This window comes from Teleopsis dalmanni, chromosome 2 (assembly GCF_002237135.1).
Source record: "Teleopsis dalmanni isolate 2A chromosome 2, ASM223713v2, whole genome shotgun sequence".
Taxonomy (NCBI): domain Eukaryota; kingdom Metazoa; phylum Arthropoda; class Insecta; order Diptera; family Diopsidae; genus Teleopsis; species Teleopsis dalmanni.
Genome location: NC_051847.1, coordinates 138,873,715 through 138,890,679, shown reverse-complemented (window position 1 = coordinate 138,890,679; position 16,965 = coordinate 138,873,715). Strand labels below are relative to the sequence as shown.

General features: G+C 30.4%; 1 protein-coding gene and 1 pseudogene across 2 annotated transcripts; both read right to left on the bottom strand.

The window, feature by feature from the left end:
- Positions 1–3,742: 3,742 nt before the first annotated feature.
- LOC119679512 (esterase B1-like) lies at positions 3,743–11,079 on the bottom strand. 2 transcript variants are annotated; one of them, XM_038091905.1, is made up of 6 exons: positions 10,969–11,079; positions 10,620–10,896; positions 6,673–6,823; positions 5,629–6,356; positions 4,873–5,566; positions 3,743–4,016 (listed from the first exon to the last, which is right to left on the bottom strand). In XM_038091905.1, the coding sequence occupies exons 1-5, from the start codon at positions 10,977–10,979 to the stop codon at positions 5,099–5,101; spliced, it is 1,635 nt and encodes a 544-aa protein (XP_037947833.1). In that variant the 5' UTR covers positions 10,980–11,079; the 3' UTR covers positions 3,743–4,016; positions 4,873–5,098. The 2 variants fall into 2 exon arrangements, with proteins under 2 accessions (XP_037947833.1, XP_037947835.1); XM_038091907.1 differs by having other exon boundaries at positions 4,947–5,566.
- Positions 11,080–11,785: 706 nt separating this feature from the next.
- LOC119675825 lies at positions 11,786–12,974 on the bottom strand (annotated as a pseudogene).
- Positions 12,975–16,965: the final 3,991 nt, after the last annotated feature.

Sequence of the window (16,965 nt, the reverse complement as noted above, 5' to 3'; positions counted from 1 at the left end):
TTCGAAGACCCACTCGGTCGATTGTTGTTTTGTTGCGGGCTCATCCGCATAGATCCATGATTCGTGACTTGTGACGATTTTATAAACGTCTTTTGAAACACCGCGAACGTATTTTTTCAACATATCTTTGCACCAATCGACACGAGCCTTTTTTGGAGCGATTGTCAAATTGTGCGGGATCCAACGAGAACAAACGTTTTTCACGGCGAGGTGTTCATGCAATATCGAATATATGCTGGTGGAACAAATGCCCAAGGATGTCTCTATCTCACGGTATCTGACGATCTTGCGTTATCAGTTCACACACGGCATCAATGTTCTCTGACACAACGGCCGTTTTTGGACGACCTTCATGGAATTCGTCGTTGAGCGAGCATCGGCCACAACTGAATTCATTAAACCAGTTTTTCACAATGCTATAGGATGATGCTTCATCGCCCTACAAAGATTTAAGTTCATCAATGCTTTCTTGTGATAATTCAAGTCGAAAGTTGTGAAAAATGACCGTACGAAAATGCTCACGTGGTAATTCCATTTTTGGGCCGAGATGAATTCTTCAAGTCTCTGTAAATATAAACACGTTCTGAGTGATGTTATGCTAAAAAATGTCAACCTTTTCAATGGAAATGTCAGATTGCATCTGGCAACACTTACTGTTGCCTAGGCCAGAAATATATATAGCAGCTCTCGTATTACATTGTAAGATAACTCCTATTTTTAATGAGAGAAGATTTTATTTTTTTTATATAGATCTCCACCAATTATACTTTTAGGAAATCGTGTCAAATGCGAATTTTTAACACATACTCCAAAATTGTTCCGTTTAACATAATTTTTATATTATTGTTTTGCTTATAATTTATTTAGTATTTATTAATATTTATTTTAGTATTTAATTAATTTATTTATACTGAATTAACGTTTCTTATGAACAGTAAGACTGAGACGTGAAAAATGACTCAGTCACCATTGATGAGTGGGTTTTAAAAACTATATATTACTTTACTTTCCGAAGCAAAATATTTACTTTATTTTGAAGTATTTTTATGGGTAATTAAAAGAAATATAAATTTTATTGAAATAAAATTAACCACAAAGATCAACTGTATTTGTGGTTAATGGGACAAAATTCATTACGTCATATTGTACAGATCGCTATACTATGCTTGAACGTGATTATAACGTTTAAGCTGCCGATATAAACTTATCCAATAAATAAGTATATAGCTAAAAATCTTTAATTTTATTTATATATACAAATATGTACATAATTGGTAATAATACATAATTATTTTTTTTATTATAGGTAAAAAATTAAATGAGAAGGTAAGCACGTTTAAGAATTTTTGATAATGAATAGTATTTAACATTCATTAAAAACAGTTTCTTGAAAATTCTTTTATTAAACTTGAGGATTAATTTAATAATAGTATATATGTATACACTTTTAGTAGACAATAAATACTCAAATACGAAAATTTTTCCACAAATATGGTTTTAATATAATTTAATATATAATATTATACAAAAACATTGAATGTGGTTTTCCAGAAAATCACAACATATTTTTGAAAAAGTTTGAATTAAATAAAATAATAATAAAAATAGTAATAAAAATTTTAAAGAGCACTCAAATAGAATAACAGATAAATACGCTTTAAACTACCATAAAAGAACTAAACTGTAATATTAAGATCGTCATTTTGGAAACATTGAGGTTTTTATGATTGAATACTTTTGTCTGGTAAACTTTTGGTTACAACCTGCATTTTGGTTATACTGTAAATGGATACCCTCTACATGTGATTATTTTTACTTATTTTGCCGTGACATTACTTATCAAATATCGCTTTAATACTAAAAATTATTTCTTATAGTTATAAGCAACCTGCAATATATCAGAATAATTATTTATGAAATTTATTTATTTATTAATTTATTTATTTGTTTTATAACTTGGTTTTTTCCATAAAGCTAGAATAATATGTAGATATCACTGTAATTATCTTCTTCATTGTAATTCTTCATTATAATTTTAATAACTAAACATTTTAATCTAATCAAAATCTGTTGAATATATAATTTGAGATAACATGTATAAGTCACAAATTATGTATAAGTATAAAATATTTTCCTTTCATTTATCGTAATTCATAAAATATTTAATAAAAACTTGAAACTGATATTGTAAATAAATGTGTAGAATTGTGATTTTTAATAATATTAAAGACATAATAATACTAGCAGAAAAATAGAAGTCTTTAGTTCTCCAGAAAAAATAAATGACTATAATGACTATTACAGGACTATTAATAACCCATTAAATGAGTAACAGTTACCATTTTTGATGAAGTTATGTTTAACTAAAAATCTTCGAAAAATTTTTCTGTTAATGTATAATATATAGTAATATTATTGAACCATAAATGAAATGTATACATGATCATAAGCAATTAGAGCGTAGAGACAGGTGGAGTTGTCAAAACCCGTAAAATGCGGAAACCTGTAAAATGTTCATTATATGCAGATGCAGAGCGTCGTTTATCTGATAAAAGTAGAATTTAAAGATTCCTTGTCTTCATCCATCTAAAGTTATTTATATAAAAAATTATTTTGTTTAAAGCATGCGAAAAATTCGCCAATTTTTTTTCGTTTGTAGATCTCAGTTATATAAGTTGTAGTTCAATAATTTTGTGTCCTGGTAATGCCTTGTAAGTACATTGTTAACAGTATATGAATTGTTTAATACTTAACACTTTTTATAAATATCGAGATTTAGTTCTTCAAATGCCAATATCTTATTGCTTTACTGAAATTTTTTGTAACGAGTTTTTTAAATTAATATGTGCCGTTTTGTTATAATCGGCATCCGAGATTCTCTATCTACTGGTGTATAAGTGGATGATAATAAATAATAATACTAAATAATGCTGCTAAATAATAATAATATCAGTTTTTGTTCTAATTGTTATCCCAGCTAGAAATTTTTCTGCACAGACATGTTATCAGAAAATCTATCTTCACTGTTGATGTCAATGACGTTTTCATTAGTCATTGATATTCTCATCATTGATGTTTTTATTAGTGATGTTTCTTTTGCACTACAGCGATCACTTGCCAAAGCGATTATAATGGAACATATATACAGGAAAATCAATGCTTTGAAATGACTTTATAACGTTGTTGTTGTTGTAACCCGCTGGGAGGCACTTGTGAAGTTCCTTTGGGAGGTGTTGAACGGCACTTGGGCGTCGCTGGCGACGAGTGGTTCCAGGACGCATATTGTCATAAAATTAAGTTAATTGTAATTCCAAAGACTTCTTGGATGTATACCCAATTCAATTGTTGAAATGTATTTGTCCAGAAGGATCAATTATACAAACTTTTTTTCTATACATTGGTTTTGCACGCTTTTTGAAAAGTATTCAATATAAACCGAGAGTTACTAATTTTTATTATTAATTTTATAAGTATTTATAAAGACTTATACCAGAAATTACATTACGTTTTTAACAGAGAACAATTCATATTCCATTTTTAATTATGGGACATCAGTATTATTCTCCCATACAACGGCATTCAAAATTCTTAAGTGAAGAGGTTTATGTCACATAAGGCAATGGTGGGTTTTAAGAATTATGTGTGTAGTATTATAAGTAAAGTTTCAAATTTTCTTTATATGAGTACATTACCTCACGGAGTCTGGATTGTAGACTCCAGAAGTATTTATTTATTTAAAATATATTTCTTTTTGAACTTCACTTTATTGGTAATTTTGCTGTTATGGATAACAAATATTAATTTATTAAACAATCGTTTTACAATTGTCGAAATTTAGCTCGCATTTGGAATAGTGATTTAAAATAGTGATAAATTCAGAAGTTTCACTTTTCCAAGCAAAGTAGAAAGAATTCTGAACTGTGATTATTGGTAAAAATATGATAAATGTTGCTTTTTCTTTTTGTCGGTTGAACCCCAGGAGATAATACAAATCGCTATCAGAAATTGTATAAATCCTACAAATATAAAAAAAACTATTACAATTATAATGTAAAGCCGTTGTAAACTATTGCTGCATTCACATACATATATCACAACATTTAAATAATGAAACTAATTACAATTAAAATTAATTTGGTGATATTTAACATCATATACACTCCAAGTAGTTTAGTTTTTAAATAATATTCGTTAAAAATTAGGTCCTTTTATAAGTATAGTTTCATCATATATATGATGGCGGATCTAAAGATTGAAACTATCAATCTGAGTATACTCTTTAGGTCCGCCATCATATATATGATGAAACTACCATATACTTATAAAAGGACCTAATAACTTTTTAAATTATATAAAATATGTTTATTTAAATTATGAATTATATATATAACATAATTATTACATATTTATATTGTATAATAAGGTATGATGGTTTTAAAAATTATTTTAAAAATCCTAATGAAGGTCATTTCTTTACGGATAGTTTAAAAATTGGTATACTGTTTATTTCATAATAAAGAACAGATCTCATTGTATTGTCTGTATACTAAATAGTAGTATTTTAATAAATTAAATCGGTATGATGAATTAATACTCAGCTGCTTTATGTATTTTAGTTAAAAGTAAAAGTAAGAGTGAGATGTAACATGAGATCGGGAATCGAAGATTGGTATAAATGTATTGTAACAAATAATATATTCACTGTAACATAAATTACAAATAATAAAAGATTAATATTTGATGTGCCTTATAAACATAATATTATTCTATTTTTGTATTGTGTTGCACCATAACTACACGAATATATTATTATTAATATTACACGAATATATTATTATAACATTCGTGAACTTAAATATTGTTTTTCATTACCGTTCAGTAGATATTGATTTGAAACTTTGTTAATACACAAACAAAAATGTATAAAAGAATACTTGTCTGCATACTTTTTCTTTGTGCTCAAAACTTCAGCTTCTGGATCTTTGACACTGTCACGGCCTAATAACCATATTATGGTTACAAAGCCATCCCCTCAGTGTATTGTTCAATCACAATACCTGGTGCTTTTAGTAATACAATAGTTGTTACATACGATTAGCTACATTTTTGATTTCATAGCATGCCTTGCTGCTACAAGCACCCTACGCCAAATTCTCAGCTTTGGTAATTCCGGTAATCGTGTAAAAATAAGATCATCAGATATGTTAAGACATTTCAAGTTTCTATAATCATAACAGTGAGTTGATAACCATTTCACTTCCCTAGTTAATTCGTTGTTTGGATTACTATCATAAGCAAACATTGTCCACATTGAAATCATACGTTTTATGGTTTTGAATTCTAAGCTTTCTTCTTCCAGTTTCCATGCTTTCTCACTATAGAACAAATAAGAGCGATCATCCGTATGAGCCACTCCCCTCATAGCGTGACCTAAATATTTAATACGTTGTAGATTAAAATCCGGCGAATCAAAATCAAACCGGTATAAAAAAGTGGGTGTGCGAAGCTTAGAGCGTTCTTCAACTGTCTTGTAAGTACCGTTTAAAAAAAACTTAAATGATAGTAACTGAAAAATAAAGAAGTTAAGAAAAATATGTGTGTTAATTTCAGCTTCATTTAGTAACTTACTTCGCAGTATCTTAAAATGTTACTTAATGATATCTCCTCTCTGCCGAAATGCATTTTTTTGATGCCAGCAGCAATTTGTCGCTGTGTTTTCAAATCAAAACATTGTCGTACCTCCTCAGGCAATAAATATTCTGGATGTACATGTAGCTCGGATAGAACATCTGCTGGTACATAACGGTAGTAAAGCAGCCCTTCAAACGATGTATTGCCTATTATTATTGGTATTCGATTACCCCAAGCTCCGCTCAGCATATCCCGTGGATGTTTTGATATGATGCATCCAGCCCTATGATATGGTTCTATTACTGGACCGAAAGAAAACATTTTGCCAGCCAAATACTCTTCTTGTGTTAATAAGTTATGACGCACCAAATCATAAGCATCGAGATTTCTAAGATAATCTAAGACGTTCTTATCGTTATTCTCGCCAGTAAAGCCATTCAATTGAGCTAAACGAAACGGTGCATTTTCAACGGTATTTATTGCCCATGGTGCTAATGCAGTACCAGACTGCAATATTGCTTTTCGGAAACGACATTTTGCTGCGGGTGCCATCATCAAAAAGTGTATCGATGCCGCACCAGCACTTTCGCCGAACAATGTAATATTGTATGGATTGCCACTGAATTTGCTAATATTGTGTCGAACCCATTCTAAAGCCATTAATTGATCTCTTAAGCCAGCATTTCCCGGTATATCCAGTTCGGGGTCTTTCAAACTCAAAAATCCTATAATATTATAAATATTATTATTTATCTGCTACACATACCTTGTATAAATGTATTTAATTCTTTTTGTTAACAAGATTCTATTAATAATCATAAGAAAGCGATTTTGTGTGCTACTAACTACTAGGGGAATTACAAAATGTTTAACAAGTAATTGGGCTCTAATAATCATAAGAAGAATCGGTAAAAGTACATGATACCAATTAATGCGAAATTAAAAAAATAATTAAAAATCATTCATTAACTTAATAGAAGTACAAAAATTAATGCTTAAATAAGTATATTACTAATTTAATAAACAATTAATTACACTTACCCAGTGCACCCACACGATAGTTAATGGTTACGAGTACTACCTTCTCCATCATAAAGTAATCAGGCCCAAAGTTTTGTCGACTTGAAGAACCACTGTCAAATCCTCCACCATGAATGAAAAGCATAACAGGAACTAAGTCATTTGACCCAATCTAAAAGTTATATATTGTATATCAAGATATAAATGCTATGGCACTTACGGCTGTTTTACATAAAGGACCTTATGTTGTAATGTGAAAAATTCGAATTATTAAAGCGGCTGGACTTGTATAGGGAGCTATTGTCACGTTTACTATGAAATTGGTTTTTAATGCAAATTAAAAAAATGAAACCGAAAGAAAGAGTGAAATTTGAATTACAATTTGGTGGTCATTTATGTAGCGAGGCGCCGAAAGCCTTTGAATAACACTGATCAAGTCAGTGTTAAGCAGTAATATATGTTAAAATTTATGCCTTTGAGGAGCACATGTATATGCGTTTCTGTGTGTATATCTACCATATCTGAGTGATAGAGAAAATATTACATTTTAAATGGTCTATATTTCATTTGATATAAGGCTCTTTGTATAAGATGCCTTTTGGTCCCAACCAAAAAGGGTGTAAAATTACTATAACTAGTCATCACATGACTGTCTATATAATATCACCCCTATGACAGACAAATCTCCATGGGCGTACCTAGAGGCGAAAGTAGTGGGCGGGGATAGTTGCGCTGGTATTCTGATATAAAATTTTTTTATACTTTATGCAACCAAAACGCGGAAAAACTATTATTTAAGAAATATATGTCTGTCAAATATATGTATGTAAATTAGTAAAAAAATTCGAATTTTTCACATTTCTTACAAGTATTATTTAATTTTGTTTCAAAACAATAATAAAATATTGAAGGTTACTTTGAAGGCGCCATCCCCCTGAAACCATCTGTGTAGGTATGCTCATTCAGATCACCCGACACGGATAGAAAAGACTGCTAAGGAAATTGGTAATGAAAAAAGAGCGATATGTGGCTGTATAATAAATAAATAAATTTTGTCAGTGAATATTGTATGACCAAATAAAGTCCCTAATATATTTACTAGTTTTTTTGCCGACAATCTGAAAAATGTTTTGTATTGTTGCATAGAAAAGGCGTTTAAAAACTCACGTCTGAGTAGCATTTTTGTTTTAAATACTAATACATTTATTTATTGTATGTTCTCTTCCAATGAGACTAACAATGATTTTTAAAATCTTATCACTAATTACATAATATTACAATTTTAACTATACATTGTATTATATAAAATAAAACAAGTAAACCTTATGTCACGGACTTCAGTTAAATGAATGGGTAAAATTCCATTAAAGTGAATTTTAGGAGCTTTTTAGGCTTTTTTAGGCGGGAAGCAATGGATATAAGTGTGAGATTCCTTACTAAGGGGTTAACATATTTTGGAAACCCTTTATTGTATTTTTTCTTATTTCTTATACTGTCAAATTCAGCTTTAACTAAGGGAATTTGTAGATCTCGGTGAATGCTTTCATTCCTAATATACCATAAGGCATCAGTGCTTGTTGTCAGTATTTTTGACAGAATTCTTTGGATAATTTCAATATTTGAAGCACTAGCATTACTAAATAGCAGGATATCATAAGTCTATATTGCTTTTATGAAGTTGTTATACAAGAGTACTTTATATCCTAGGCACAGGGAGATTCTGTTTTCAATGAGCCAGTATAACTTTTTGGCTTCAATATACTTGTTTGTCTTGGTGAATACTTAAGTACATCATATTATCTGCTTGTGGTATTGGAATGTTATTTAGTAAAATTGTTGGAGATATAGTCCGACTTAAGTTAAAAATGAAGTGGCCACATTTTAGTTAATTCATTTTAATGCGTCATTTTGACAACAATTTCTCTACCCAAATAAAAGTGAGATATAAGTTGATTTGAAGCTAAAATAACGCTTTTGTTTTGGCATAAATTGTACAATATATTATTGTACAATATAACATTGGTAGCCTGCTTTTTGTAATTTTATTTGAAATATTTATTCATCGTAAATGTGGATAATAACTTCAACTTTAGAAGCAATCATCGATTGTGCGAATGTGTAGGTACAGCTTAAATACCATGAACAAAATATGACTTAATTCCAAAACCTATATTTATGTACTGTATATTTAAAGTACATATGTAAGAACATCTAACTTATATAAATATGGTCATAAATGTAGATACATATGCTGAACTTTTAGTGGGACTATTTAGGTTTCTTTGCTTTCTAGTGCCCACAAAACCGTAATAGAGCAAATAAGACAGTAATAGGAAAGGAAACCATCATGTATGATAGTATATATTATTGATTTTAGTTAAAATGTAGGAGATCAAAAAACCTATTCCATAAAAACTGTAATAGAATAAAACTTAAAAATGTCTTGTAAAATTTCTATAATTGACCTTTATAGTAATATACTCATTTTTTTTTCTCCAAAAAGGCCTCAAATAAATTCAGAACTAAGTATTGTCTTTGATCAGTACTAGATCAAATCAAAATCATAAGGGCAAACGATATCTGGTAGGCAAAAATCTAAAAAAAATATTGAGATGTAAACTTCACAATTCTTACTTTTTAATTTTATTACAACTAATAATAAAATAAAACAGTTTTGATATTTAGAAATTTTTATAATTGACGGTATATTTTTTTTCTTACTCTGCACTACGGTTGTATTAAAAACTGACCACAAACAAAATAGGCCAAGGACTAACTACTTCAATTTATCGTAGTTTCATACGAGACACCGATTTGTTGCTTTTAAAATATTTGATATTAACTATTTAATAATATTAAATCACAAAATGCGTTTTTAATTTCTTCTGAACAGTGCTGTGTTTTTCTTTAAAAACGATCCCTGATAATGGTTCTTAACAATCAAAAATAGTTGTTAATAATCAAAAATTTACTTCAGTACTCATAATTGACTTTTAGTCTAGTTCAAGTATACATTGTGACCGAAAAGTTTCCTTTGCGTTTTAAATAAAACGCAAAATTCTTAATCTTCATCAATATTTATTTTATCTCCTTCAAAATATGCTCCATTAGAAGCGATACACAAATGCCAACGTTTCTTCCAATCATCAAAACATTTTTTATAGGCGCTTTCCGGTATGGCTTTGAGTTCCCTCTGCGAATTCTGTTTTACGTCTTCTATGGATTCAAAACGCGTTCCTCTGAGTGGTAATTTGAGGTTGGGAAACAGGAAAAAGTCACACGGTGCAAGATCAGGTGAATACGGTGGCTGTTCGATGGTATTTATTGAATGTTTGGCCTTAAAATCGTTGATAATGTTGAACAAATTGAGGTGAATCGGAACAAGCCGGGCGTTGACACGTCGCATACACAAATTGTCCACCAAAATCAAACGAGCCATCTCACGACCGATGCCTAGCTCTCGTGCTATCTCTCTAACACTCACATGAGGATTTTTGAACACGATTTCCTTTGCCTTTTCAATGTTTTCGTCGGTGGTAGAGGTCGAAGGTCGTCCAGAACGCGGCATGTCTTCGACGGTCGTACGACAGTCCTGAAAGGCTTTGTACCACTCATAAACTTGAGTTTTCGATAAAACTGATTCCCCATAAGCCTTTTGTAGCATTCGCAACGATTCTGCACACGAAATTTCGTTCGAAAAACAAAATTTGATGCAAACTCTTTGTTCAATATTTTTTTCCATTGTTTTTTTCGCAACGCACTACTGAGGTGAACTGGTTTCAACAGCTGCCGTAAACGAACTGTCCGACAGATCGCGCTCATTTTTGGCATAGTAATTAAGGACAGTGCTGCCAAACTACATAAACTTAAAATATCGAAAAATATACAGCGCGCGAATTTTAAATGAGAATTTCCGAAAACTTTTCGGTCACAATGTATAATAATTAAGTAAAATATAATTAACTTACTGCTTTTGTGTAGATATTTAAAAACAGGCAATCTTCATTTCCGACGATTGTGTTCATCTTTTTATTCTGTTGTACCGATTTCTCTGCTTTACGGGTGCAGTCCTTCACACAGCTCCAATGCAGTGGAGGCAATGGATCTTTAAATCTTAACTCGCCTATTGGTGGGCGGGCGTACGGAATACCTTCGAAGCTATAAAAATAATCATTATATATAGAATATTGTTGTAGTCCTTGTATTGGTCCATAATTAGTATAAACAATTATTTCTGGGGATGGTCTATAATAGTGTGTCATCGATTACAACAAATTTGAGGATATAAAAGGTATAACTGTTTCATTTTATACTTACAATTTACTCATGTTTTTTGAATTTTAATGAAATAGGAAATCAGACAAAATTCTGGGCCTAAAAGTTTTTGCTTGTGAATTAATCTAAAATTTATTTACTATTGCAACTATGTGGAATTTTACAATTTTTAAATATTTATATTTAAAATTTTTTATATAAACGTTTAATTTGAATATCAAGGCTAAGTTGATAACAATAAAAATAAATATTAGTATTACTATATTAGTATTACTAAAAGCTGGTCCAATGGGATGGACTATTTTTTGCATTTACATGTATAATAGATTCCTTTTCCAAAATTTTGATATGGTACAAATGAAACACCGAATGGTTTTTTATTTAAAATGTAATTAATTATTTTACTAAAAATTAAAATTCACTTTCATGGTCTTCTTAAACCATAAACTAAAAGAAATCATAATATATTAAAAAGCAGACACATCAAATTAATAAATATTTTAAAGAAGTCATCTTTTTATTTGATTTTAAGGATGAAAAGAACAAAAAAAAATTAAAACTTTGAAACCATAATATATTAAAAAGCAGACACATCAAATTAATAATTATTTTAAAGAACTCATCTTTTTATCTGATTTTAAGGATGAAAAGACCAAAAAAAAATTAAAACTTTAATACAGACGAACATAGGATTTTGGAACAAGTGTATTTTAAAAGTTGGGTTTGATTACCGTGTAATATGTTAGTAAATCATTTTAAGGATTTTATAATTTAATTTAAATTTAAAAATGAGTTTTTTATATTAAATTAATTTTACTATTTCATTAAAAAATTATTGCGTATAATCTCTTTTTCCTACATGATTTCTTTAAAATAATGATTCTTTTGTATAAAAACTGTTCCAGACATCAATTTTTGGTTGCTCAGGGAAGTCTATAAAATCCAATTCCTTATTAATGTTCAAACATTTTGTTGTTTTGTTATCACTAGTAACTGGTTGCCAAATACTGGGCTTTATCTCATCACAATTAGGGTTGGAAGTTTTGGCAAATGTAGTCCACATACCAATCATGCGTTGAATAGTTTTAAACTCTTCAGAATCCTTAGAAAGTTTTGAAGCTACAGCATGGAAAAATAAATAAGAGAGGTCATCACAATGGCAAACACCTCGCACACCTTTATCAGAAATTAGACTGCGGAAATGATTGAAATGCTCCGAGTCAAAATCGAAACGATAAAAGTAAGTCGGAACATGTGGACCATATGTAAGTCGGGCATGACAGTGCGTATAAATCCGTGGAAAAAGTTTTTGTAGCTTAGTAACTGTAGAAAATTATGCACAACTTGAGAAAACTAAATTACTTTTAAAATAAAACTTATCTTACGTCTAAAAATTTCATTAATAATTATCTATATTAGGTGTCTTGTTGCCAAAATAAGCTTGCTTTAGTCTTGAACCCATTTCCTTGAGTTCCTCATAATTATGTTTTTGTTTAACTTCAGTAGGTAAAACATGTATAAAATCAGTCAATTTATTGATTGTGTCAGGGTTTTTTTTGATATGTTGATACAAAAGAAGTCCTTCAAAAGAAGTTACGCCTACAATAATCGGTATATCATTAGACCAGGCATCTTTCAACATTTCTTTCGACGGCTTTGGTATAATGCAGTCAGTTGAAAAATAAGGCTCAACTACAGGCACAAATCCAAATAGTTGTTGTTCTAACATCTTTTCATGTGCTGTAAAAAGATTATTACTGCATTTAGGAATTCTGTGAGGTTTTAATTTTGACAAATAACGAAAGACATCTTTATCAATATTTTTGCCCTTGTAACCTAAAGCGCATGCTAAACGATAGCCCAAATCATAGATTGGTGTGCACGCCCATGGACATAAAGCACTTCCCGACTGTAAAATGGCTTTGTGGAATAAACCTTTAGTTCTCTCAGTTAACATTAGAGCGTGCGTTGAAGCGGCACCTGCACGCACTTTCGCCCATAAGCGTTATATTGTTTGGATCTTCATTAAAATTTGAACGTTTTCGCATAAACGTTCAAATATAGACAGTCTAAGGTTAGGTACGGTTAGGTAAGGTTAGGTATTGTAATTTAAATATCAGATTTATCATATGGAAAAGTTTCAGATGATTCAAATTTTAAAAATGTGAAATGTAGCAAATATTTTGATTAAAGTGCAACGAATAAATAATTTAAATAAAAATATTTCATGTTTTAATACCGAAAATGTTAAAAAAAAGAATACAACACTTAAAAAAAACTTGCAGAAAAATGTAAAAAGGGTTGTATGATGGATTTGAAAAATCAGGTTTTCCTCAATGCACTGGTTCCATCTTTTAACAATTTTACATTTAAATTCTTAAGACGGTGGAATTCTATCGTTTTATTGTCACTTGTGGACCAATGAAATAGAATATTTTTATTTTGCTAGAATTGTTTAATAAACGCAATATATGCAGATGTCATTTCAGTTATATGAACATGAAAGCGCAAGTCAATGCAATGATTCTAAAATTTACAAAAAATCTTTATTTAAATCATATATAATATCATGTCCCCTTGTGAATGACATGAGCAAGGACATTTGCGATACTTTAGTACCCCTATTCATCATTGGAGATTCATCGTTCAGATTCTCGGAACATGTTCCGAAGTCTTATCCATATTACAATAATCAATGTAAAACTCAACTCGCTTTCAATTATAACTGAGCTAACACTAGAAGAGTTGTGAAAAATGCATTTGGAAAATATTTTATTAAATAGTTTTAATATAAATATATTAAATGATTATCAAAACTGTTTTGCACAATTTTTTAAAAGAAAATAACGATTTTATTATTTCTATTAAGTATTTTTATATATTATTAATTATTTATTTCTCTTTTTACAATTTCCAAACTTCAATAATGAGCTGTTCGATGGCTTTGTGTATTTACATTACACAGAATTTACTTATACGTATATATTTAATTGAGGTACTCGTGATTAGTGGAAATATTCCTATTGACCTGCAGGCTCAAGAGCGAAAAACATGTTGGCAGGCAAAAGAAATGGGAAACAACAACACCGACAACCAGTTGGTAAGACGCAGAACCATTGCAGTATGGCAGCAACGCTGGGACTCAGATAACCGTGGACGATGACCGCAAGGCTTATCCCAGATCTAAAAAACTGGCTAGCAAGAGACTTTGGCGAGGTTAACTACTGCTTCACTCAGTTTCCGTCGGGACATGGATACTTTAACAGCTACCTCTACCGCATGCGCAAAGTAGAGTCACCAAATTGCATATATTGCGGAGCGGATTCTTTGAGTGCAATAAGTGGTTGCCCGAACGAGAAGCACTAACAACGCAAGTTGGTACCTTCTCTCCCAGGACGGTAACGCAAAAAATGATCGAAAATATAACAAACTGGAATCGCGTAAAAATGTTTGCTGAAAAGATCCTGAGATTGAAAAAAGTAGACCTTGACAGAAGACAGCTGGAGTAAAACAGATGTACCACACAAAGATGAAGGATAAGGTTAATCACCTGCAGCCGCTGCGGGGCCTGGACGCAGGTCACACCGATGGAAGTCTTAGATGACTAATAGAGACCCTACCTCGAAGTAATACTAACATAGTCCCGGGGTAGGACAAGGTCTCTAGGAATGAGGGGGAGTTGGTTTAGTCCGTGCGAGTCGAATACTTACTCTCCGGGCCGTCGGATTATGGTCAGTGCGTAGGCATTCCACTACTCCTTGCCGCAAAAAAAAAGGAAAAAAATATATATATATAATTGAAAGTTTTTACCTGTAATTCACTCTCCGTTTTATTTTATATTTACACTTTTTAGCAGTTTTCACAAAACATAAACTTTTACACGTTTTAATTATTTTCAAAACATATTTACTTCGCATATATGATATAAACAAATGTAAAATAACAGTTTTGTTTACTTTCGCCGATAATATTATGTACAAATACACTTTAATTTCGCAAAAATCTTAATGTCATCTTCGTTTCAGCGAAATTAAGTTGTTTTTTTTCCATACAAAATTCAGTTGTAAAAATAGAACGAAATTAAGAAAATGGCCTTAATTTCGTTGAAACGAAGGCTGAAATTAAGGGACATTTCCAATGCAACTATAAGTAAGATGTATTTTAAGCAAAAGATAATGTTAAGATAATGAAAAAGTGACGAGATTTTTTAAATAAATGTCAGAGATAGTTAACTTTAATAAACCTGGGAAAATATTTTGAAAGCAATGCAAATTTTAAAATTTGAATATAGAGAAAAAACTGTAAATGTTATTAATTTAAAATAGAGTGAGATATAATAATTCACATACCTGAAAACCACTAAAGCTAATAAAACTACTGAATGCCATCCTTTATTGCTATAATAATCAAAATTTAAAAATTTCCAGATACAAATTGTATTTAGAGCTTGTAATTTTTAACATTCGATTTGTAAACAAAAAACATAAAATTTTCTTTAATTTGGGGCAGTATGAACACTTTCAAAATTAACTTAATTTCATTTTTACGAAGTTAAGGATCGTCACAGGTAACGAATAATAAATCTATGCATATGAGCCCGAGACAAAACAACAATCGACAGTGTGGATCTTCGAAGACGAGCGAAATCCAACGAAGGTTGTTCGTGGAAGAAGCACTTCGAAGCAAAAAGTCGCATATTTCTTCGGCAAAATTGGTCATGTGGCTACTGTTCCGCTTGATGGGTCATCCGCCGTACAGCCCTGACTTGGCACCTAATGACTTCTTTTTATTCCCGTACATCATGAAAAAAATGCGTGGCCAACGATTTCGTCGCCAGAAGATGCTGTTGAAACGTTCAGAAACCATGTTTTGGAGGTGTCTCAATAGGAGTGGAAAAAGTGCTTCGACAATTGGGTTGAGCGCATGCAATATTGTATAAATCAGGCTAGAGAATACTTTGAAATACAATAAAATAATAAAACAATTTTTGATGATAAATATTCGCATTTTCACTATTAGGCCAGAAATATATACAGCAGCCCTCGTAGGTGGTAGATTCTTCACAGATTCTTGAATGTCAGGCTTTGATATATGATTGAATATGGACGAAGCGTCTCAAGTGGCACTATGCATATATAATTTTAGTGCATATACAGACATACATATATATATATTATAATTTATATGTGTGAGCTTTTCCATCTTTGTCCATTTCCAACTAGCCTTTCAAACAAATTGTAATTCGTTTCTCAATCATGTCACAACGTTATATCATGTCAACATTATATTTTTTCGAATATAATGTTATGGATGTGATAATTATAATAGTTAATTGCGTTTCTGCAAAAGGAATACTTTCTTACATTTTGTAATGAAAGCACTACATAAGCCCTGGATTGTAATCTTATAAACATTAACAAAAAGCTTGAATTTCTGAGTAACAAAACTTCATGTAGTATTTCGCCCTTTCAGTTTACAAATGAGTGTTAAACCTGGCATTTGTCCGTAAAACTAAATATGACCTAATAAGCTGATCAGTTATTTCTAAATTTCAGTGATGATGAGTATCTGGTAATACTTGTAAAAAATTCAATTATTGTCTTTGGATTTGTTTTTCTGTATGTATAAGTATGTAGTTTTTTTTCATATGAAGCAGGAAAAATGGAATATGCACGGATACATTAAAATAAGTCTTTAATTTTTAAGTTAATTAAAATTATTGCGCAAATTTTAGTATACTAATGGAGATATTGATCTTATGAACATCACCTTTGTGTAGTGAAAGGGTGATACTTTTAAATCTCTATATACCTTTGTAGTTTTTGTAATAAAAAATAATTCATAGAGTTAAAAATATAATTTAATTATAAGTTGAATCAATTAATTGCAAGTAGACATTGCTTTCTTTGTAGTAAAATACGAATAAATTGTAAATGTGATACTAAGTATAAAAAGGTCAAGATAAAAGGTTAAAATAAAAACAACAATTACTTCAGTTTGTGAACATATAGAAAAAATAAATAAATAAAGAAAAAAGTA

What these genes read in the sequence shown, in the direction of transcription:
- LOC119679512 (XM_038091905.1), bottom strand. An exon ending in TAAATATCTACACAAAAGCA is followed by an intron (nt 6,824 to 10,619) that starts GTAAGTTAATTA and finishes TATAACTTTTAG; the next exon opens with ATTGGGTCAAATGACTTAGT. An exon ending in ACATTTTAAGATACTGCGAA is followed by an intron (nt 5,567 to 5,628) that starts GTAAGTTACTAA and finishes TTTATTTTTCAG; the next exon opens with TTACTATCATTTAAGTTTTT.